Genomic DNA, 24,879 nt, shown 5'->3' on the forward strand with positions numbered 1-24,879 from the left:
GTGATAACTGAGACTTGGCAAGCTAAATACCTTGCCCAAAGCTGCACAGTTAGTAAGTGATAGAGCTGGTATTTAGACAGAGGCACCCTTACTCTGGAGCACTCATTCTCTGAGAATGAGAGAAGCTGTTGTTGTTAACATTTTGATAACAATGCCAAAATGAAGCAAAAAGCTAAGGGAATAGAAGAATTAATTATGAGAAAGTACAGGCAAACAACAAGCCGACTACAACTTAACCCACAAAGAGGAATTAAAAGCAATTTATGGGATGATGTATTATTTACAGAAGGAAATGGGAAGTTACTCGAAGAATCATCAGTGGTGACACAAGGCAAAAGGTGCTTTCCTGCTTTTAAAAGATCTTCTATAATGTTCTAGCCACCAACTAGTCTAAATAAAGACAGCAGGCAGCTCCAGAGTACTCTGAGCTCTGTGCCACTGGGGACAAAGTAAGTTCTTTCTGGGTATAGTTACCATACTATATATGTATATGTATACCATACTATATATACATATACATATATATACACACACACACACACACACACACACACACACACATATATATATATATATATATATATATATATAAAATCCATACCTTATCCGTTCTTGGCTAAAAAGAACTAAAAAGCTTCTCTTTTCCATATCTGAGAACCTAATGGGAAGGGCTCTGATTGGTGGCCTGGAGGGCTGTGGTTGCCTCAGCCTGGGTCTTGGCACACCCTGAGGCCTGCAGGGCAAAGGTGTTACAAGAGAAAGGCAATGCAGGGGATACCGGGCAGACCAAGAACAACCTCTCAAGTACCAGTGTCATCAGTGCATTCAATGATGCCTACAAATGCCTACTGGTAATGTAGCCTATGTTATCTACTGGGACATAGAAATGAACAAATTACTAATCCAATGTGCTTATGGCTTAATGCAGAGGTAAGAAGACATTAAGGAGTTACAAAAAAAAAAATGAGGAGACAAAGTAATCACACAATAAAGCAATAGTGAATAATTCTACATGACATATAATTGAGGGCTGAACTGCGTGGTGTAGACCAAAAGTGATGCTGTTGTTCTAAGGAAGGTAAATCGATATGATAGTCATGAACCCGAATTAGAATTAAGGAATGGGGAGGATATGGTTGGAAGAAGAAAGGAGAGGCAATTCAGAGGAAGAGACTACCATGAAGGAAGGACGAAAGAGGAGGCTGACTTGAGAAAAGTGAAGCACACGCAGCAGGTGAGCACTCACAAGCCACATGGCGCTGCCCACCTGCGACTGGGGATGCCTTCGCCTTCCTCAGACAACAACGCGTGTTCCTCACCACCCGGTGAATTGAGTTTTCCACAGAGTTTGAGGAAAAAAGAACTGAAACTTACAAGGTTCTGCTCTTTTGAAAAAGTACACGTCTCCAGCCCATGGTATGCATCCAAAAGAGACCACCTGTCAGCTGAGCTTAGCTGTAAAAGATGGTCTTACTGTTGAAACTCTAACAGAGGGCCGCAAAGGGCTGCAACGGTTCAAAAGCTGGTATAGAGCAAGATGGATATTGGTTGCCCGGAGATGAGATTATAGAAAATGACACATGAGATTATAGAAAATGACACACAGAGGCCGGCGCCGTGGCTTAACAGGCTAATCCTCCGCCTTGCGGCGCCAGCACACCGGGTTCTAGTCCCGGTTGGGGTGCCGGATTCTATCCCGGTTGCCCCTCTTCCAGGCCAGCTCTCTGCTGCGGCCTGGGAAGGCAGTGGAGGATGGCCCAGGTCCTTGGGCCCTGCACCCGCATGGGGACCAGGAGAAGCACCTGGCTCCTGGCTTTGGATCAGCGAGATGCGCCGGCCGCAGCGGCCATTGGAGGGTGAACCAACGGCAAAAAGGAAGACCTTTCTCTCTGTCTCTCTCTCTCTCTCACTATCCACTCTGCCTGTCAAATAAATAAATAAACTTAAAAAAAAAAAAAGAAAAAGAAAAGAAAAGAAAATGACACACAGAGAAGCTAAGCATTCTGCCCCAGATTACTCAGCCGCCTACAGTATGCAGCCCTTTTCCCAGACAGCAACCCCAAATAAGGACTGGGAAACAGAAGATCATATTGCTTGCTGAACTCATTACTTAGTGTTGGTTAACTTTATGGGTATAAAGTACACTGAAAGTATATCATTGTAAAAATTAAGATATTTAACATTTTTCATTTTTCCATATTTGTCCCCTTGAGTGGATCTTCATTAGCATGTATGTTTTGTATTTCCTTGAAGCTGAAAAATTTCCTGAATAAAGAGAAAAAAAAACCCACAAGGCTAAGGCTGGTGACTCTCTCTCCCCTGCCAGAACAATGCCAGGAACTTTATGACGCTGGTGACAGAACTTGACAGGCACCACACCCTTAGTTACCAAACCCCTACCAAATTATGAGAGGAGGGGACAAAGAGTCAAGCTATCTATGTGAGATCAAACAGAGATCAATCATGTAAAAACAGTAGGCACGTCCATGAGTGCAAAACTTTGGAAGAGGCCAATATGGTCAGAAAGAGCTGTAGGAAGGCAAATCATAACCTGAATGCATTAAAAACAGTTAAAAAAAAAAACCCAAAACTTTGGGGCTGGTATCATGGTGTAGCAGGATGCATGGTGTAGCAGGATGACAGCATCCCATATGGATGCCAGTGTGAGTCCTGGCTGCTCCACTTCTGATCCAGCTCCTTACTAAGGTGCCTGGGAAAACAGTAGAAGATGGCCCAAGTGCTTAGGCCCCTGCACCCACATTGGAGATCTGGAAGAAGCTCTTGACTCCTGGCTTTGACCTGGCCTAACCCTGGCCATCATTGCCATTTGGAGAATGAACTGGAGGATGGAAGATCTATTTCTTCCTCTCTCTCTCTCTCTGTAACTCTTTCAAATAAGTAGATCTAAACAAAACCAAACCCACAAAAAACCTTTCAGAGGAGCCAGCATTGTGGTGTAACAATGACTTTCAAATAAATTTAAAAAAAACTTAAAAAAAATCTCTTACACTCCATAATTTGGAAATCTCTACTTGACTTCCTGATAAAAATCTTTTCATGGGGCTGGTGCTGTGGCGTAGCAGGTAAAACTGCTGCCTCCAGTGCTGGCATCTCATGTGGGTGCTGCTTCAAGTCCTGGCTGCTCCACTTCCGAACCAGCTCCCAGCTATGGCCTGGGAAAGCAGTAGAAGATGGCCCAAGACCTTCTGGGCATCCGTGTGGGAGACCCAGAAGAAGCTCCTGGCTCCTGGCTTTGGATTGGCACAGCTCCGGCTGTTGTGGCCAATTGGGGAGTGAACTAGTAGATGGAAGACCTCTCTCTCTCTCTCTGCCTTTCCTTCTCTCTGTATAACACTGATTTTCAAATAAATAAATAAATCTTTAAAAAATCTCTTCATAAATTTCCACTGTCTTAGAACAAACTCAAATGTTTTTGCATAGCATATATGGCCCTTCTCATCTAACCCTTGTCTACCTTAATAGTCTTGCTTCTGCCTCTGCCCAGCAGGCTCTGGTCCTAGGATCTTATCTCGCTTTCTCAGTTCTCTGGGTCAACTTTTCGAGCAGTCCTTTGGCTCTTCATCTACTTGGCTAATTCCTACTTGTCTCTATGACTCACTCTGAATAGTTCTTCTAGGAAGTGTAGACTTATGAGTGATTTAGATTTACTTATTTGTGCTTATCTGCATTTTCCAAATAATGAGCACTTAAAAATGTTTATTCTTTTAAATTTATTTGAAGGCAGAGTGACAGAGATATAAAGAGAGGTGGATGGTTCTTCCATCTGCTAGTTCCCTCCTAAATGCCCATAAATACGTTGGGCCAGACTGCAACCAGGAGCCAGGGACTCCATCCAGATCTCCCACATGGGAATCAGGGAACCAAGTACCTGAGCCATCATCCTCTGCCTCCTAGAGTGTGCATCAGCAAGAAGTTGTATTGGAAGCAGAGATGGGACTCCATCTTAGGTACTCTATAAAATGGGTGTCCCAAGTTGTGGCTTAACCTGCTGTAACACAATCCAAGCATTTGGGCCATCTTCTACTGCTTTTCTAGGCCATAGCAGAGAGCTGGATTGGGAGTGGAGCAGCTGGGTCTCAAACTGGCACCCATATGGGATGCTGGCACTGCAAGCAGAGGTCTTACCGGCTACACCACAGTGCTGGCCCTGTTTTATTTTTCTAAAAAAATGTGACAGGGCCAGTGTAGCTCACTGGGGTAAGCTGCTGCTTGTGATGCATCCCGTATCTGAGTGCTTGTTAGAGTTCTGGCTGCTTTGCTTCTGACCCAGCTTCTTGCTAACAGGCCTTGGAAGTCAGTGGAGAATGGGCCCACAACTTGAGCCCCTGACACCTATGTGGGAGTCTTGGATGGAATTCCTGGCTTCTGTCTGCAGCCCAGACCTGGCTGTTACAGCCATTTGGGGAATGAATTAGCAGATGGAGGCTCTCTCTCTGTCTTTCCTTCTCTCTCTATTACTCTGCCTTTCAAATAAATGTATCGTAAAATTTAAAAAAGTAACCCCCTGGCACCTGCTTCAGTTCCATCAAACTTTAATTACAAAACAAATAAAAAAAATCAGGGTCAGTGTTATTCTGTAGCAGGTAAAGCCGCTGCTTGCATGGTGGTTTGTATCCTGGCTGCTCCACTTCTGATCCAGCTCCCTGATAATGGCCTGGGAAAAGCAGTGGAAGATGGCCCAAGTGTCTGGACCATGACATTCACTTGGGAGACCTGAATGAAGCTCCTGGATCCTGGCTTCAGCCTGGCCCAGCCCTGAATGTTGCAACCATCTGGGGGGTGAACCAGTGGATGGAAGATTTCTCTTTCTGTCTCTCTCTCTGTAATTCTTTCAAATAAATAAATAAATCTTTAAAAACCAAACAAAAAATTAAAAATCACTGGGTCTGGTGTTGTGGTTTAGGGGGTTAGGTCACTGATTACTATGCTGGCATCTCATATAGAAGAACTGGTTGGAGTCCCAGCTGCTTTGCTTATGATCCAGCTCCCTGCTAATGCTCCTGGGGAAGCAGCAGAAGATTGGCCCAAGTACCTGGGTCCCCGCCACCCCTGTGGGAGACCTGGACAGAGTTTCTGGATCCTGGCTTTGGCCTGGCCCAACATGGTCTGTTGTGGCCATTTGGGGAATGAACCAGCAGATGGAAGATTTCTCCATCTCTCCCCCTCCCTTTTGTCACTCTGCCTTTCAAATAAATAAATAAATCTTTACGAGAAAAAGATACAGCCATTAAGAATTTTAATGGAAGAGCATCCAACCCAAGAATTGGGCCTTTCTGTCTGCAGAACTCTTTGTGGTGCACTTGTCATTGGTCCATGATCCCAGTCCTGCATATGCCTATTTGTATAGCAATGGTTATAACAGAAACATGTAGTAAGCCAAATCGCTTTCATAATAAGTGGTTAGATAAACTGTAGTATAACCACATAATAAAAAATCATGTAGTCATTAAAAAATGAGATGGAGTCAGGTGTTTGACCTATGGTAACACAATGGTCACGACAGCAGCATGCCACAGTGGAGTGTCTGGGTTTGATACCCTGATCTGCTCCTGATTCCAGCTTCCTGCTAATGTGAACTATGAGGGGTGGTAGTTATGGCTCAAGTAACTGGCTTTTTGTTGGACTGAGACATAGATTGAGTTCTTGGCTTCCTGCTTTAGCCTGGCCCAGCCTAAGGATGCTGTGGGCATTTGAAGATTGAACTAGCAGATAGGAACTCAGGATATATCTTTCTCTCTCCAAATAAAATTAAACAAACTTTTAAAAATTGAGATAGATTGAGGTTGGCACTGTGGTGTAGTGGGTAAAGCCACCACCTCAGTGCCAGCATCCCATAAGGGCGTCGGTTCAAGTCCTGGCTGCTCCATTTCTGATTCAGCTCCCTGCTAATGCTCCTAGGAAAGCACTGGAAGATGGTCCAAGTCCTTGGGCCTCTCCACCCATGTGGGAGACCCAGAAGAAGCTCCTGGCTTTGGACTGGCCCATTTGGGGAGTGAACTAGCGGATGGAAGATCTCTCTCTCTCTCTCCTTCTTTCTCTCTGCCTCTGCCTCTCTGTAACTCTGCCTTTCAAATAAATAATATATCTTTTTAAAAATGAGATAGGTCTATAAATACTGATACAGTTATATAGTACACATGGACAAAGAAGGTTACAGAACATTAGGTATAATATGATTCCATTAAAATATTAAGTATATGTGTATGTGTGCATGTATGTATATACAAAGGAATATTGGGAGAGGTCTCCCAAACTCTTAAAATTGATTAGGCATTTTATAATATTTCAGTTTTTACTATTAGGATACATCCTTCTGAATTAAAATAATAAACACTTTGACTTTAACATCTAGAAAGATCTGTCTGAACTGCAGTGAAATCTGCTGGCTTCATTTAGCATTTAAAAACATAAAAAGACCATGCAAAAGTATGTTCCTAACCTGTAAAACGGCTGCTCATTAAAAATATTACCATTGTTTTCACTCAAAGAACAATTCTTACCATCACTGCCGGGCTCTTCAACAGGAGATGCTGAGTCCATATGCTGGAGGATTTCCTTTGTAACCTCAACAACCTGAAGTCTCCTGACCCTGACCAAGTCTGTATCTTTCAATCCTTCTTCTAGTTGTTTGACCACTTCTTTTCCAGGCTGGGAAGTTAGAACAGTAATCTGAAAATAAACCCAAGAATCAAGGTGTCTGTTCTCCCTGCTGTATGGAGTAAGGAATGCTAACGTTTTACACTGGCAGAATGACCACAGCAGATTGAACCTAGTGGATTAAGCCTCTGGACTTTGAACTTCATAAGGGTTTCTCAGCACATGCTGTAGCCCGCCCAACAATAGCCCAATGATCATGGCTATTGTGTTCAGTGCCAAGAGGAGGGCTTAATGGTAACTTACAAATCAAACTTCATTTGGCAGATTCTGGTAGAATGGGTCACATAGAACCTTTCCAATCAAGCTGAGCTGATCCCAGAAAGTGATAAGTGAGAAGTCATACTTGTAATTTAGTTTTTTAAAGATTTCTTGAGGGCCCAGCATTGTAGGTTAAGCTGCCACTTGCAATGCAGGCATCCTCTATTAGGGTACCAGCTAAGTCCCAACCCTCTGCTTCCAATGCAGCTCCCTGCTAACCTGCTTGGGAAGCAGCAGATGATGGCTCAAGACCTTGAGTTCTGCCATTCATGTGGAAGACTCAGAAGGAGTTCCTGGCTCCTGACTTCAGCCTGGCCCAGCCCTGACTGTTGTCATTTGGGTAGTGAACCAGGAGACAGCAGACCATTCTCTGTGACTCTGCCTTTCAAATATGTATGGGACACAAACCAGTGCCCATATGGGATGATGGTGCCACAGCGGAGGCTTAGCCCACTACGGCACAGTGCAAACCCCTCACAGGCTGATTTCTTGAATGGTCTTTGAGGAGACATTGTATGTAATTGCTATCTTTGCTCCTCTGTAGGTAAAGTGTTTTTTCCTCTGATTTCCTTTGGGATTTTTTGTCTTTGCTTTACTGTGGTTTGAAAATAGTATGCCTAAGTAGAGATGTTTGGGCCTTTACACTGCTTGGTGTTCTCTGAGCTCCCTTGATCTGTGGTTGGGGTCTGACCTTAATTTAAGAAATTCTCATTTTGTTTCATATATTTCTTCTGTTTCTCTCTTCTTCTTTTGGTATTCCTATTATGCTTATGTTACATCTTCTGTCATTGCCCCATAGTTCCTGGGTATTCTGTTCTATTTTTCACCCCTGGACTCATTCTCTTTGCTTTTAAGTTTGAAAGTTTGTACTGATAAATCTTCAAGCACAGAGATCGTCACCTCAGTCATGACAAGTCTGTTAACAAGCCCATTCTTTTTTTTTTTTTTATTTTGACAGGCAGAGTGGACAGTGAGAGAGAGAGACAGAGAGAAAGGTCTTCCTTTTGCCGTTGATTCACCCTTCAATGGCCACCGTGGTTGGCGCGCTGCGGCTGGTGCACTGCGCTGATCCGATGGCAGGAGCCAGGGGCTTATCCTGGTCTCCCATGGGGTGCAGGACCCAAGCACTTGGGCCATCCTCCACTGCACTCCCTGGCCACAGCAGAGAGCTGGCCTGGAAGAGGGGCAACTGGGACAGAATCCAGTGCCCCGACCTGGACTAGAACCTGGTGTGCCGGTGCCGCAAGGCAGAGGATTAGCCTAGTGAGCCGCGGCGCCGGCCAACAAGCCCATTCTTTATTTTTGTTGTCTAGCATTTCTTTTTGGTTCTTTTTTAGGAGTTTCTTCTCTGTTGGCATTTCCCATCTGTTCTTTCACGCAGTCTAGTTTATCCACTAGAGTCCCTAGCATACTAGCTATTGTCTCATGTTCTGGAGTCTGATAATTCCAACATCCCTGTCATGTCTAGTTTAGATGCTTTTTGTCTCTCTCCAAATGCCTTTTGGTGCCTTGTAATTTTTTTTTCTTGTTAGTTGGACATGATGTACCAGGCAAAAGAAATCAGTATAAATAAGCTTTAGAAGGGTAGTGAGGTGTGGCGAAAGGGAAGCATTCCATGGTCCTATGATCAGGTCTCAGTCTTTTAGTGAACTCTAAGTTCAGCCTCTGGACTGAATTTCACAAGTGTCCCTCGGGTTCCCTCCCACGTCCCCCCAACTGCTTGGGTGGGAAAGGATGGATCTTGTGAGCTACAACTGGGTATTTCCCTTTGCTCAGAGAAGTTAGGCTCTTTAAAAAAAAAAAGATCTATTTATTTATTTGAAAGGCAGAATAACAGAGAGAGACAGAGAGACAAAGAGGGAGAGCGAAAGAGCCAGAGAAAGCGAGTGAGCGAGCGAGCGAATCTTCCATCTGCTGGTTTACTCCCCAAGTGCCTGCATAAGCTAAAGATAGGCCAGGCCAAAGCCAGGAGCCAGGAACTCCATCTGGGTCTTGAACTTGGGTGGCAGGATCCCAGGTACTTGGGCCATCGTCTTCTGTCTCTCAGGCATATCAGCAGGAAGGCTGGATGGGAAACCCAGAGAAGCTGACACCTAAATCAGGCACCCTGATATAGGATGTGGGTCACTTAGCTTGCTGCAGCACAACGCCCACCTCAGCTAGGGTCTTATATAAATTCAAAAGGTTAGGCTCTATTGAACTAATTTTTCCTGAATCAAACTTTCTTTTTAAAGATTTATTTATTTGAAAGGCAGAGTTATAGATAGAGGCAGAAGCAGAGAGAGAGGAAGAGAGAGAGAGAAAGAGAGAGAGGTCATCTATCTACTGGTTCACTCCCCAAATGGCTGCAATGACCGGAGTTGGGCTGATCCAAAGCCAGGAACCAGGAGCTTCTTATTCCTACGTGGTCTCCCATGCATGGAAGACTTGGGCCATCTTTCACTGCTTTCCCAGGCCATGGCAGAGAGCTGGATTGGAAATAGAGCAGCTGGGACTTGAACCGGCACCCATATGGGATGCTGGCACTGCAGGTGGTGGCTTTACCCACCAAGCCACAGTGCTGGTCCCTCAAACTTGTTAAAAACAGAATGCTCTGGCATATTTCAAAATGGCTCCCTTCTCCTCCTCCATAAGAAGTATGAGGGAATCCCCCCTGTTATTTACTGTGAGGACCTGGTTGAACTCCCTCAGGTAAACCCATGGAAGTATGTGGGCCCCAGGACTGGGTACCTTGGAGTTTCAACTCTCAGGCCTACATCAAGCCTGCAGCTTTCATTCATTACAGTTCAGCACTGGTTCCTGTGGAGGTTTCTGCTTCAGTACGTTGTGATTTTCTGTGTCTGCCTGTCTCCAACTGTGGAGGCAGTCACTTGTCCTGTTCTCACTTCTCTTAGGAATCTAAAAAGAGGCCGGTGCCGCGGCTCACTAGGCCAATCCTCCACCTGCAGCGCCGGTACTCCAGGTTCTAGTCCTGGTTGGGGCGCCGGTTCTGTCCCGGTTGCTCCTCTTCCAGTCCAGCTCTCTGGTGTGGCCCAGGAATGCAGTGGAGGATGGCCCAAGTGCTTGGGCCCTGCACCCGCATGGGAGACCAGGAGGAAGGACCTGGCTCCTGGCTTCGGATTGGAGCAGTGCGCTGGCCATAGCAGCCATTTGGGGGGTGAACCAACAGAAGGTAGACCTTTCTCTCTGTCTCTCTCTAACTCTGTCCAAAAAAAAAAAAAAAAAAGGAATCTAAAAAGAGTTGTTGATTTTTCAGTTTGTTCCACTCTTTACTCATTGTTAGGATATAGTGGCAACTTCCAAGATCTTTTCATGTGAAACTGGAAGTTCCATATGATCTTTTTAAACTCATTTTTAAGATTTATTTATTTGAAAGAGTTACATAGAGAGAAGGGGAGAGAGAGAGATAGAGAGAATCTTCTATCTGCTGATTTACTCCCCAAATGGCTGCAACAGCCAGGGCTGGGCCAGGCTGAAGCCAGAATCCAGGAGCTTCTTCCAGATCTCTGATATGGGTGCAGGGACCCAAGCACTTGAGCCATCTTCTACTGCTTTCCCAGGTGCATTAGCAAGGAGCTGGGTTGGAAGTGGAGCAGCAAGGTATTAAACCAGCGGCATATGGGATGGCAGCATCACAGGTGGCAGCTTTACCCACTATACCACAACACCAGCCCTAATTCATTTGTTTCATGACTAAGGTTACTAGAGACTGAAAGCATTTTAATTCATATTCACTCATGCACCCAATGGAACATCCAGAATAGTAGCAATTTTTACATTTGCACATTTGCCAATCCCAAGAAAAGGTACTCAATTTGATGTCAAGTGAGGACACTCAAGTAAATATAGAGATACCAACCTAGATAGTTTGATGTTTGTATGACAAGTTTAAAAGTCCAGAGGCAGATGTCATTTTCAGGTTTGATTTCAATTTCAGTTTTCTTTATAATTCATTTCAGTCTATATTTTCAAGCTTCTGTCTATAGAAATCTATACTTTATTTTATTAAATTTTAAAAATATTTTATTTATTTGAAAGGCAGAGTGACAGAAAGAGGGATGGTAGGAGGGAGGGAGGGAGGAAGGGAGGAAAGGAGGGAGGGAGGGGGAGATCTTCCAAACTGGTTCACTCCCCAAATGGCCTCAATGGCTGAGGCTGGGCCACTCTTAAACCAGGAGCCTGGAACTCCATCCATGCCACCCACATAGGTGGCAGGGGCCCAAGAACTTGGGCCATCTTTTGCTGCTTTCCTAGGTGCATTAGCAGGCAGGTGGACTGGAAGTGGAGCAGCTGGGACTTGGGACTCAGAACTGTTGCTCTGATACGGGATGCTGGTGTCACAGGTGGTGGCTTAACCCACTGCACCACAATGCTGGCCCCCATCTCTATTTTAAGAATTATACAAGTTATAGGAAAATGAGAAACATGTCCTTTCTCTGCAGGGGGCTGAAAGTCTAGCCTTGAAAATTACATTCCGTGTGTGTGAAACAGACCTATGTAAGGATGATAAACAGTGAAAAACCTCGATGGGCTGGGATGGGAAGATGGCTTAGAGTCCTAACAGTCAACTCTCACCTCCAGGGAAGTGCAGGTCAGAGCTGCACTTTTTGTCAAATGTCTGCTGTGTTGTTTGAACTGCTGGAGCCCATCCTGCACTGCCAGCTGCAGAGATGTGTCTTGTGGTCTGAAACAACCTTCTCTTTGTAGCATGCGGAGCTCTGAGATGCAGGCCTGCAGCCTAGCAAAGTTCCCTTTAACCTGCTGCAGAGAAAGAAAAACCACAGAAACAAATCTTTAGTGACCCAGGTTTCAGATTAATCGGCAGCCTAAGAATTCCTCAGGAGTCCCTTCCCTTCTGGGAAATCTGTTCATTTGACCAGTATCTTCTCAATGCCTACTATGTTCCAGGCACTGCACTTAAATCTTCCATATAAGAGAAGAAGGAAAATTCTCAGACAGAAAGGTTTTGATGAAGTAGAGCTCCAGAAACATGAAAGTATTTTGCTCCATTCACTCACCCAATGGAAGGCTCAGTTGTGACAGCTTAGTTTTACTTTAGGGTGACCTGAAAACTATAAGCTAGCAGGGTACTCCTAGACATTATTTTCATTCCTTGGTCAGTCTAGGCACGAAGAGTTTCTCTTTTTAAGAGCACTGTTCACCCAACAGTGAGGACATTGACGTAGTTGATCATTTCAGAATTGGTAAGGTCCTACTTAGCTGGGTATTCAGAATTACTTTATTGAAGAAGAGATACTTGGTTTGGTCTGCAGTCAGCTTAAGAAGCCAACATGTAAACTCCAGACAAATGACCTCGCCATTCTCCTCATCCTCCTTTATAAAAATTTGCTCTTTGGGCCCATGCTGTGGTGTGGCAGGTAAAGACACCATCTGCAGTGCTGGCATCCCATATGGGCACCAGTTTGAGTCCTGGCTGCTCTACTTCCAATCTAGCTCACTGCTAATGTGCTTGGGAAAGTAGTGGAGGATAGTCCAAGTGTTTGGGCCCCTGTACCCATGTAGGAGACCCAGGGAAAGCTCCTGGCTCCTGGCTTAAAAAATTTTATTTTTATTTATTTGAAAGGCAGAGTTACAGAGAGGCAGAGGCAGAGGGAGAGGGAGAGGGAGAGAGAGAGAGAGAGAAGTCTTTCATCTGCTGGTTCACTCCCCAGATGGCTACAATGGCAGGAGCTGGACTGATCTGAAGCTAGGACCTTGGAGCTTCTTCCAGGTCTACTGCATGGGTGCAGGGGCCCAAGGACTTAAGCCATCTTCTACTGCTTTCCCAGGTGCATCAGAAGCTGGATCAGAAGTGGAGCAGTCAGGGCTCAAACAAGTACCCACATGGGATTCTGGAGTCACAGGTGCGGCCCGTTCCACCAAAATACCGACTCATCTTTTTTTTTTTTTTAATTTTATTTATTTACTTGAAAGTTAGAGTTACAGACAGTGAGAAGGAGAGACAGAGAGAAAGGTCTTCCTTCTGCTGGTTCACTCCCCAAGTGGCCACAATGGCCAGTGCTGTGCCAATCCAAAGCCAGGAGCCAGGAGCTTCCTCCGGTCTCCCACAAGGGTGCAGGAGCCCAAGGACTTGGGCCACCTTCTACTGCTTTCCCAGGCCATAGCAGAGAGCTGGATCGGAAGTGGAGCAGCTGGGACTAGAACTGGTGCCCATATGGGATGCTGACACTTCAGGCCAGGGCATTAACCCACTGCGCCACAGCGTTGGCCCCTGCACTAATTTTCAATTTATTCCCTCTACAATACAAGCTCTGTGATAATGGATGGGATTTTAAAAAAGTATTTCTCTTTTCCAGCGAGCACAATGTTAAGCTTTCTCAGTAAAGGACAATGGAGGGACACTGCAGGAGAAAGAGGCTCTTCTGTTGCCAGCAGCTGTACTGTGGGTCAGCTATGGGCTGTAGGGACGTCTAATGGTGCCCCACCCGTGTGTCCAGCACTCAGTCTCTTGGTGACTTCACAGTCGTGGTCTGGCCTACTAGTCACCTTCTTGCAGCCTTTTCAATATGCAAGACACCAAAGATCAAGTCTTCTGCCCATATCGATGGCCAACCCCCTCTGTTACCTGTCCCTCCACTTCAGAGGCTTGTCTCCTACAGCCTTCCTTCCAACATGGAGAATGCATCTTCTAGGCAGCCTGCCTGCAATGCTTCTCTATTATTTCTGCCTGTGCACCCACCCACCAGCTTAGCTCACTCATCACGGGGGGCTGCTTCCTGCTTTCCAGTAACTATAGACCAACTTCAAACCAGTGAATGTGTCTGCCATGCAGTGGACTACAACTGTATCCTTTCTGATCAGGTCTGAATCCTAGCCTTGGAAAGGAGATCCACTTTTCAGGCTTGTGATGGGTTAACATTAAAGATATTCCACATCCTTGTTTGTGCCATAAGCTCAAAAGCCTAGAGCCACAGGTGCTTGTTCTTCTTGGGGTTTGACTCACCTACAGAGAAAAACAAGCTTGATTTTGAGCTATGGAACACGGATGGATGTGCGTTCCCCAAGGTCCCTAGCCAGTTCCTGGGAGAATGGACATGCTACCTAGTCACACAAGGACTTTTGGATGAATGACACCTTTGCTCAGAATAATTTTTAAGGAACCTTGGGAAGGGAGACTTTGGAATCTCATCTGCGGAGAGGATGCTCTGCCTGGACCTCCCAACTGGGACCCTGAAGAAGCTGCTGGGGAGTCCTCAGCCATGATACTTCAGGCGTTGGCATCTTTCCTTCGATTGGTGATGCTCTAATCTTAACTATTTCTTTCTCTTTAATTGAAAATAAATTTCTCATTATTTTACCTCTGTGTTGACAGCGATTTGTTGTTGCCCATGGACTTGGCCCTGCTAAATTCTGTGGCAGCACCTTAAGATACTTTTTAAATACCACAGCTTGTTCTTCCTTGGAATCTCTCCCTTAGCTTGAGGATATCATATAAATTCCCTTATATCTTACAATTAATCCATTATCACAGTTCAGTATGATAAATTATTTTCAAATTCCTAATATAAACTTCCCTTGTTCAGATCATTGTGTAGTTTGTATCCTGATTGGACCCAGCCTGATACAATCTGTTCTAGAATTTGTATAGTTTCATTTTTCACCTTTAAATTTTTGCTCTATCAGGAAATAATCTATACTACATATTTTTCTTTTTTCCATATTTGTTTTTCTTGTCATAATTAGGAAGTCTTGTCTTTCAATTTTAGTGTTTATAATTCTGTTTATATAATTTCCTTAAGATATTCTTAGCAGTATCTAGTAACTCAGCACTATGAAAAATGACAACATCATGTATTTCCTTGTTTTGATCCTACCCTCCCCTTTCTGCATCAATTACAATTATGTTATCTTTCTTGAAGTTTACTTTTCACTTTTTGTTGTTTAATATCTCTATTATTTGTCATCTTGAAGTAATTTCATTTGAATGTCAGCTATCAAGGATGAGGAAATAAGTGTTACAGCTAAATTAGAGCACTCTGGGTCCTAATATCTCATTGGGGACAATATATAATTCAAAAACTTCTTTATTATCATGAATAAGTTAAAGAATTGGGCAGATCTTCACAGTAAGGGCATTCTTCTGAAACACTGCTTTGAGGGGAAATGAATCATTTTGGTGGGAATTATTTATATTAAGGGCACCATGGATATAAAAGGAATTCTAATATTTTAATTATGAATCCTGTCATGATTCCTTAAAAATGTTCAGATTTGATTATATTCAAAAATTAAATATGGGGAGATTAATTGAGGTGTTCATCTTGGGTGCGAGTTCCCACATGTTACCTTTCTCCATTTATTTATATTTTGTGCTGTCTCTACAGATAGAAAATGTTGGATATTTATATAGATCACAGACAATGGACTTAAGGCATGTATTTCCTTAATAAAGACTGGACTGTTCTACATGAGTACATAAGATAATAGCATTAGTCAAGCAATTTTCTTGAGTTTTTAACTAGAGTTGAACTTGTTAGAAGGAAATTTTGGCTTGAATTTTTCCTGAGTTGCCAGTGAGGTATCTGACTTCTGATTAAAACCCTATGTGATTTTTCAGGGCTGATCAGTAACAAAAGCTTCAGTTTGCTGCCTTCCCCACACCAGACTTGGTGCATGGCCAGAGCACTGCAGTCTCCGAGGGGAGTTGCCTCAAGGACTCGGACCCCTGGCTGATTATATTCCTGGACTGTTTCCAGTCCCAGCCCAGGCACTCTTCAGAGGCTTTGCCAAGACTTCCTTTTCTTTTAAAAAAAGATTTATTTATTTTACTTGAAAGAGTTACACAGAGAGAGGAGACGCAGAGAGAGAGAGAGAGAGAGAGAGAGACTTCTATCCGATGGTTCACTCCCCAATTGGCCATAACAGAACTGCACTGATCCGAAGCCTGGAGCCAGGAGCTTTTTCAGGGTCTCTCACGTGGGTGCAGGGGCCCAAGGACTTGGGCCATCTTCCACTGCTTTCCCAGGCCACAGCAGAGAGCTGGAAGTGTAGCAGCCGGGTCTTGATCTGCCGCCCATATGGGATGCTGGCACTTCAGGCCAGGGCATTAACCCGCTGCGCCACAGCACCAACCCCACCAAGACTTCCTTATGACAGGAGGGAGAGAGGGGAGGGAGCCTTGAAGACAGTTTTCCCTACTCTAACTCAGTACATTTCTACTTCTACCCCTTCCTCCTTGCTCTCTCCCCCTACTCCAGTGTCCATAAAAACCATCAGAGCCCTTTGTTCTGCGTTCCACTAATAAGAAGACAACCTCCAGGTCTGCCCTAACACATCTGACCCTCAACCAGTGGACAGTTCCGAGGGGGAGTAGGCACTTAGCCAGATTTAGACTCTTGCTTACAGTAAGTGATTAAAGGTTTAACTCCTTCCGTTTGGATTGTTGTTTTTTTATGATACCTGGCAGCTCAGCTGAGATCCTGACAAGGGATTCAACTAGAGCCACAGGTACTGAGGAGGGCTAGGTGGTGTGATACAGCCATTGTGAAGGAAAAGCAATCCTTTATCCTTGTTTGGAACATGGGCTTAGCCTATGCTGGATCTCTACTGCTTGACCTTCCACAGCATTCTCTACTTTCCTCTCAGCCTGTTTTGTGCTCTAGGAAGGTGATCCATAGGAACAGTGAGCTCCCCTGCACTGCTGCCTTCAGCTGCAGCTGCAGTCGGAGGAATAGCTACGGAGGAGAGCGAGCTCAGGGAATTCGCTCCCCTGGCTCCCATCTTATCACATTGCCATGGGATGGCTGTGTCCCTTTTCTGAAAGTTACAAAGATTCTCTGATTGGCCAAACTTTTGTTTCTGAACCTTGTCCTAGGCCCACCTGTGTACATCATTTTAAAATTTAGTTACAGCAAGAGTCCTGCTAAGTCAGTTTGGTAAAAATTGCTCCCATGCTTGTCAGCCTTGATATCTGAAAACTCTGGATATCCAAATTCAAAGTCCTCCACCATCCCAGGTAATCCTGGGTAATCCTCCACCATCTGGTAATCCTGGCCTGTCTTTAGCCCAAGTCTCTCTTAACCCTGAGGCTTCCTCTTGGTAATTTTCCATCCTCTGATCCCCATCCTGTTGCTTGGCTATAAATTCCCACTTACCAATCCTGCATTTAGCATTGAGCTCAATCTCTCTTCCCCAATGCAAAACCCCACTGCATGGCTCCCAAACCCATGTTTGTGATGATCCTGAACAAAGTCTTTCTTACTGGGCTTTAACGAGCATCATTTTATGATCTTTAAAAAATGTAGACCCTCTTCAAACAACTCTCTCCTCTTCAGCCCTGGGGGTGGTATGGCTTCTGTGCCATTATTTGTTGACTTTTCTTAAACACTGTCTACACCTATGTAAATATTCCCTTTCCACAGTTTTATGAAAATTATTCAATTTGAGTATGCCATCTGTTTGTTGCTGCCAACTTGATTCACTTATACAGCTCATTATAGTAGTAAGGAAGTAAGAGCTGAAACAATTTTAAAAGTTATAAGCTACAATATATGAATAAAAAACTACTTCAAATGTATACATCAGTATATATATGTATGTGATATACATTTGAAGTCCACTGCATATATGGTGGTGGACCCATAAGATTTAATGGAAGGGCTGGCGCTGTGGCGCAGTGGGTTAACGCCCTGGCCTGAAGCACTGGCATCCCATATAGGTGCTGGTTCAAGACCTGGCTGCTCCACTTCCAATCCAGCTCTCTGCTATGGCCTGGGAAAGTAGAAGATGGCCCAAGTCCTTGGGCCCCTGCACCCATGTGGGAGACCTGGAAGAAGCTCCTGGATCCTGGCTTCGGATTGGCGCAGCTCCAGCTGTTGTGGCCAGTTGCAGAGTGAACCATTAGATGGAAGACCTCTCTCTCTCTGCCTCTCCTCTCTCTGTGTAACTCTGACTTTCATATAAATAAATATTAAAAAAATATTTAATGGAGCTGAAAAATTTCTATCACCTAAAGATGTAGTAGCTATTGTAATGTTATAGCACAAGGTACTACTTATGTTTGTGGTATAAAAAAAAAACTCTGCTGCCAGTCACACTAAAGTATCACAAGTGTAATTGTGCATAATACACAACGCTTGATAATAATAAACCACTATGTTACTAATTTATCTGTTTGCTATAATATACTTTTCATCATTATTTTAGAATATACTCCTTTATGTATTAAAAAATGCTTTACTGGGGCCAGTGCTGTGGCATGGCAAGTAAAACCATTGCCTACAGTGCTGGCAAGCTATATAGGCTCCAGTTCAAGACCCAGCTGCTCCACTTCTGACCCAGCTCTCTGCTATGGCCTGGGAAAGCAGTAGAAGATGGTCCAAGTTCTTGGGCCCCTGCACCCACGTGGGAGACCAGGAAGAAGCTCCTGGCTCTTGCCTCTTGGCTTCAGATCGGCTCAGCTCTGGCTGTTGTGGTCATTTCAAAAGTGAACCAGCAGATGGACGATCTCTCTTTACTTCTGCCTCTGCCTCTGCCTCTCTGTAACTCTGCCTTTCAAATAAATAAATCCTTAAAAAGTGCTTTACTGTAAAATAGTCTGCTGTGTTATATTGACAGCAACCTCAGATATCTCCTGTCTACTCTCAAAAGTATACCTTTGAGAAAAAGGTGTCATCAAAGCAAATAGGTTATATTTTTATAATGTTCTAATCTAAGAAGCATAAAGTGATATATATATATATATATTTCCATTCCTTTGTAGTATCCACAGAAATGTTTATCTGTTTATTTTCAATGAGGGAAACTAAGACTTAATAGAACAAGAGTTAATTCTAGTGTATGGGTAGAAGCATGTTAATACCCTTCCTCACTCATCTTTAGAATATGGCTAACACTGCTATAACAAAAGACAGGTTAACAAGAAAAAAGTGTAACAAATTTGTCTAATCAAAGTTTTACATGAGTTAGCCCTCAGAAAAGAAGACCTCAAGACGTAGGGAAAGCTGTGTTGTTATGCTTAGGTTCCAGAAAGAATGGAATGCTATAAGGAAATGTGATTAAACGGGGCTATGATCTAATAATAATAGACTGTTCAGACTCTTCTTGGCCCCTCTGTGTAGCATTTTCCCTCCTGGATATAGAGTATTTCTTTATGGTCAGCTCTTACACAAAAGGTGGGGAAAGTTATAGTAATAGTAATATTTCTTTCTTCTTTATTTGAAAGGCAGAGTTACAAAGAGGCAGAGGCAGAGGCAGAGAGAGGTCTTCCATCCATTGGTTTACTCCTCAAATGGCCACAACGGCCAGAGCTGGGTCTTCCAGGTCTCCCATGTGGGTGCAGGGGCCCAAGGACTTGGACCTTCTTCTACTGTTTTCCCAGGTCATAGCAGAGAGCTGGACTGGAAGTGGAGCAGCCAGCACTAGAACTGGTGCCCATATGGCAAGCTGGCACTGCAGGCAGAGGCTTTACCTGCTACACCACAGCACTGGCCCTGGAATAGTAATTAATTTCTATGTTCTCTGACTGTCTTTGAGGGAGAAAGACTAGCTTCTATGTTCACCTTAGGAAAAGAATTCTGATTTTTATTACTTGCTTGGGTGGCACAAAGGAGGGTAGGAAGGCAGAGAGTGAAGATTTCCGAGACCTCAGGTCTCTTTTAGTTCCAAGCACTTAGCAAACCAAAATACCACACCTTGGAGTATCACTTTTTGAGTCTCAAGAGTAGTCAGATATTACCTTAATAATTAAGCAACAGATTTATGAAAGTTCCCCCTTTGAAAATCTTAACAGGGTTTATATCCATTTACTATGACACCGTAGCAGCAAGGCTGCCTCAAAGAAGGAGATGCATAGAACCTCTGGAGGTCTTTCTCATCCCTGTGGTTCTGAACTCTATATAAGGGAAGAGTAAAGACCAGAATTTTAAGGAAAAAGGTTGCCCCAGCCCAACCATTATCTTCTAAAACCCTAGGGAAGTCCCACCTCCACTTGTGATCCAGCTTTCTGCTAATGTCCATCCTGGGAGGTAGTGGGTGATGGCTCAAGTACTTGGGTCCCTGCCACCCATGTAGGAGACCCAGATGGAGTTCCAGCCTCCTGGCTTCAGCTTGGCTCAGCCCTGGCTGTTGCAGGAATTTGGGGAGTGAGCTGGCAGATATAAGATCTGTCTGTTTCTCTTTCAAATCAATGAAAATAAATAAACTTTAAATAAATAAATAAAAAACAGAGAAAAACCCCTATGGGGAGTTTCACCTGAGTCAAATAAGGAATGTGGAAGAAATATTATGCACAGTTAGGGCTGCCATTAAAAATTTAAATATATTTATATGAAAGAGAAAAAGAGAGAGAGAGATGAGAGATGTTCTCCATCTGCCAGTTTACTTCCCCAATGGGAGGTAGTGACTGAAGTTTTTCAGCCACCATCTCCTACCTCCCAGGGTGCACATTAGCAAAAATCTAGAATTAGAAGCAGAGCTGGGGCTTTAAATTAGGCACTCCAATATGGACTATGGACATCCCAGGTGGTGTTTTAACAGCTGTGTCAAAGCCTGTCCCTGTTAGGGCTTTCTAAATAAAGAAAATTGTAATTGAACAGGTAGATAACTCTAAAGAGATTTAGAAACGTCCTTCTTCATGTGTTTATATTTCAAACAGGGTAACTCCCCCCACCCCACTCAGTCCGAGCGATGACACTCTGTCTCAGGTCCTGTCTGGAGAGGTGCCCATCCGTCCTTATGGATGTCCCTACCCTAATAAACCTTGCTATTTTACCTCCCACTTAAAAAAAAAAAAAGAAAGAAAAAAGAAAAAAAACAGGGTGGAAGGAAATAGTAGTTACATTACAAAGAACTGTAAATGTCCAGGTTTCTTTCCCTCTCTCAGGATGGAGGTGGACAAGGCACAGCTTATTTAAGTTCGCAGACTAATAATTTTGGGGTTTCTCTTTTGTAGTGCTCTCATGGTGTCACCTGTGGGCCACTGGGTGTGGGGAACAAGTATAGTTATTACTGTAGGTAAGATTAACTGTGCTCCTCTCCACAAATCTCACATTTGCTTTCGGGATAAAATAAAGAGATACAGACACACTCACCACAAAAGGGAGGATGCACTCGTGCTGATTTCGTACTATGTATAAGCTGAACAAGGACATGCGGCTGGGGCCCATCAAGCTGCAGGCTAGAGAGAAAAAGTTCTGCAGAGCCTCACAGAGGGTGGGACAGATGTCAGCCCAGGACGGCAGAGCAACGTGCACAACGAGAAGTCGAGGAAGCGGCTCGTAAATCTGCATTGGAGTGGGAGCAGAAGGCCTTTTACCAGTAGCTCGTCCATGTTGCATGGCAGCCAGACCGCAGGTGGAACTGCACTCCTTGGATATGCTCTACACAAAGCAAAGAGAAACCATTGGCTTTCATAGAAAAGAATGTCACACTCCGTTGAAACAAAGAACACAAGTTGAAGGAAATCAGATGGGGTACCAAACTTGTCAAGTCCATCCCGTGTTAACAGCTCCCAAGGGATCTAGATGAGCACCTATAATCCAGGTCTGAGAATGCTTAGAGATGCTGGAATGAACCAAACTCCAGTCTCACAGTAAGCTACTGCTCTCACAAACTTTGCTGCTTTATCAGCATTTATTACACTGTAACTAGGTCTCGCACATTTTATTGTGAGCTTAGTAAGGGAGGAGAAACTGTCTTGTTGATGTTATTCATCAGCACCTAGTACGATGTTTGTTTGGCATATAGAAGTCATGAAAAATGAAAATATGACATTTTCTCCTTTGTTAATTTTCTTTACTCATTCCCATCTCCTGGAGGATGTAATTTAATCTTTTTTCAAGACCCTCCATGACTTGATTGTCAGCCTCATTGGAAACTATTCTTCACCTCAATATTTTCATTGAAATGACACAAAATACAGTACACCATTCACTTCACATGCTGCTTTCCCTGCCTCCTACACCTTTGCCTTCTTTATTCACTTACACTTCTCTCTAGGACTCAGATAAGGAAATGAGAATACATGAGAATAAAGCATCAACATGAGGAACGAGAAGAGAACATCATTACAAATGCTCAAACATGGAAAGGATCAGAAGAGGATCTAGGCCGGCGCCGCGGCTCACTAGGCTAATCCTCCACCTAGCGGCGCCGGCACACGGGGTTCTAGTCCCGGTCGGGGCACCGATCCTGTCCCGGTTGCCCCCCTTCCAGGCCAGCTCTCTGCTGTGGCCAGGGAGTGCAGTGGAGGATGGCCCAAGTCCTTGGGCCCTGTACCCCATGGGAAACCAGGATAAGCACCTGGCTCCTGCCATTGGATCAGCGCGGTGCGCCGGCCGCAGCGCGCTACCGCGGCGGCCATTGGAGGGTGAACCAACGGCAAAAAAAAAAAAAAAAAACCTTTCTCTCTGTCTCTTGCTCACTGTCCACTCTGCCTGTCAAAATAAATAAATATTTTTAAAAAAGAAGAGGATCTAATGAGGGCTGGCACTGTGGCGTAGTGGGTAAAGTTGCCACCTGCAGTGCTGGCATCCCATATGGGTGCTGGTGGCTCCACTTCGTATTCAGCTCTCTGCTATGGCCTGCAAAAGCAGTAGAAGATGGCCCGAGTCCTTGGACCCCTGCACCCACATGGGAGACCCAGAAGAAGCTCCAGGCACCTGGCTTTGGATCTGTCCAGCTCCGGCTATTGTAGCCATTTTGGGCCTGAACCAGAGGATGGAAGACCTCTCTCTCCACCTCTGCCTCTCTGTAACTCTGCTTTTCAAATAAACAAATAAATCTTTTTAAAAAAAATAAAAGGGAAAAAAGGACATTTTTCTAGAAAATCAATAATCCAAAGAGGGAATTGGCAAACAAAAATGGAAGTGAGGCAAAGAAAAAGTGATAATGCGGAAAGTAAAATTTGAGTAGAACATAAATGGAGTCATAGAAGCAACAGCTGACTGAGAATGTTGACACTGCCACCATTTGATAGATGCTTAATATGCAATTAGAGGGAATCAGTAAAGGCAAACATAATCAACATAAATGAGAAAAACAGTTGTGACAAAAAGGATGAAGATGTTCCAGAAAAAATGTCACTTGCAAAAAACACTTTATTATTTAAAAAAAAAAAAGTTGGAGATATTTCACAAAATTGAAAGCACAAAGCATAAAATTTTGGAAACCGGTCCAAACTTGGAAAGTAGTATAACATTTCCTAGGCATGGAAAATTGCTTGCTCTATCATAAATTATATTTTGGTGGGTGACATTGCGGCATAGCGGGTTAAGACACTGCCTGCAGCGCCGGCATCCCATATCGGTGCCAGTTCAAATTCTGGTGCTGCACTTCTGATTCAGTTCCCCTGCTAATGCACCTGGGAAAGCATCAGAAGATGGCCCAAATACTTGGGCCCTGCACCCACATAGGAGACCCAGAACTCCTGGCTGCTGGCTTATCCTGGCCCAGTTCCATCTGTTGTGGCCATTTGGGGAGTGAACCAGCTGATGGAAGGTCTGTCTCTCCCTCTCTCTCTAACTCTACCTCTGAAAGAAATAAATAAAATCTAAAAAAAAAAAAAAAAAAAAAAAAAGTAGTTCTAGAAGTATAACGCTTCAAATGCCAGTATTTCTAATGTTTGAAATACAGTAGGAGAAATACATATTAGTCTTATTGTTTTACGTTTTCCTGTATACTTAAAACAATAAAGCTGGTGCTGTGGCACAGTGAGTTAAAGTCCTGGCCTGCCATGCCAGCATCCCCTGTGTAACGCTGGTTCTCGAGTTCTGGCTACTCCACTTCTGATCCAGCTCCTTGCTAATGTGCCTGGGAAAATGGAGGATAGCCTAAGTCCTTGGGCCCCTGCATCCACATGGGAGACCAGAAATAAGCTCTTGGCTCCTGGCTTCAGATCGCAGATTGGTACAGCTCCAGCTGTTGCAGTCATCTGGGGAGTGAACCAGCAGATGGAAGACCTCTCTTTCTGTCTCTACCTCTCTCTGTGACTCTTTCAAACAAACAAACAAACAAAAAAAGTTAGGGCCGGCACCGCGGCTCACTAGGCTAATCCTCTGCCTGTGGCGCTGGCACACCTGATTCTGTCCCGGTTGCCCCTCTTCCAGGCCAACTCTCTGCTGTGGCCCAGGAAGGCAGTGGAGGATGGCCCAAGTCCTTGGGCCCTGCACCCACATGGGAGAACAGGAGAAACACCTGGCTCCTGGCTTTGGATAGACACAGCGCAACGGCCATGGCAGCTATTTGGGGGGGGGTGAACCAACAGAAGGAAGACCTTTCTCTCCGTCTCTCTCTCTCTCTCTCTGTCTAACTCTGCCTGTCAAAAAAAAAAAAAAAAAAAAGTTAAAAACACCAGTTTAGTAAGAGAGCTCTTGGTGTTCTGGCAATAATTTTTAGGAGTCACAGAACAACCACAATTTTCCCCACTGATTGTTAAGATCTCGGAACAGTTTTAGCTTGCATTTATCAAATCCCACGCCAATGTCAACTGGAAGACTATCCTCTAAAAGCCGTAAGAGGTCACTCTCTTCCCTAGCTCCCCACACCTGGTCAGTTCATGCATCACATGTGTGGGTCTGCCACTTAAATAGGAACCAGCTTCAGCACTGACTCTCTCCGTTTTTACTCACTCCCCTGCTTAATGGTAGCCCCTTGTAAACTGGTTAAACCTGGAACAGCCCTGAACCACCAAAGACCAATGACTTCCAATTACACCTGGAACAAAATCCAAACTCCTACCCTGGCCCCCGAGTTTGGCCTGTGTCCAACTCTCTGTCCCTGGGGTCAGGCCGTTGCCTGACAAGCGCACCCCAAACAAGCTCGTGCTGTGACTCCTTCTGTTGGACGTTCTTTTCCCTACGGGCCCTCTGGGTCCCCGCGGTGCAGATTCGGGCCCCATTAGGCGCCCTTGTTAACAAGGAGGAGGAGCAAGGACTAGCGTGTACAGCCCGAGGGCGCCTCGGCCTGCAGTAAATGAGTCCCGCT

General features: G+C 44.4%; 1 protein-coding gene across 1 annotated transcript in view; it reads right to left on the minus strand.

Moving 5' to 3' along the window:
• Positions 1-21,233, minus strand: part of M1AP (meiosis 1 associated protein) — a 78,613-nt gene extending 57,380 nt beyond the window's left edge. Inside the window, exons 1-3 of the mRNA XM_062209718.1 lie at positions 20,988-21,233; positions 11,512-11,697; positions 6,522-6,690 (exon numbers count right to left, since the gene is read on the minus strand). Coding sequence (XP_062065702.1) covers positions 6,522-6,690; positions 11,512-11,697; positions 20,988-21,233 — 601 coding nt within the window. The remainder of the gene's footprint in view (positions 1-6,521; positions 6,691-11,511; positions 11,698-20,987) is intronic.
• Positions 21,234-24,879: the final 3,646 nt, after the last annotated feature.

Source organism: Lepus europaeus, chromosome 13 (genome assembly GCF_033115175.1).
Source record: "Lepus europaeus isolate LE1 chromosome 13, mLepTim1.pri, whole genome shotgun sequence".
Taxonomy (NCBI): Eukaryota; Metazoa; Chordata; class Mammalia; order Lagomorpha; family Leporidae; genus Lepus; species Lepus europaeus.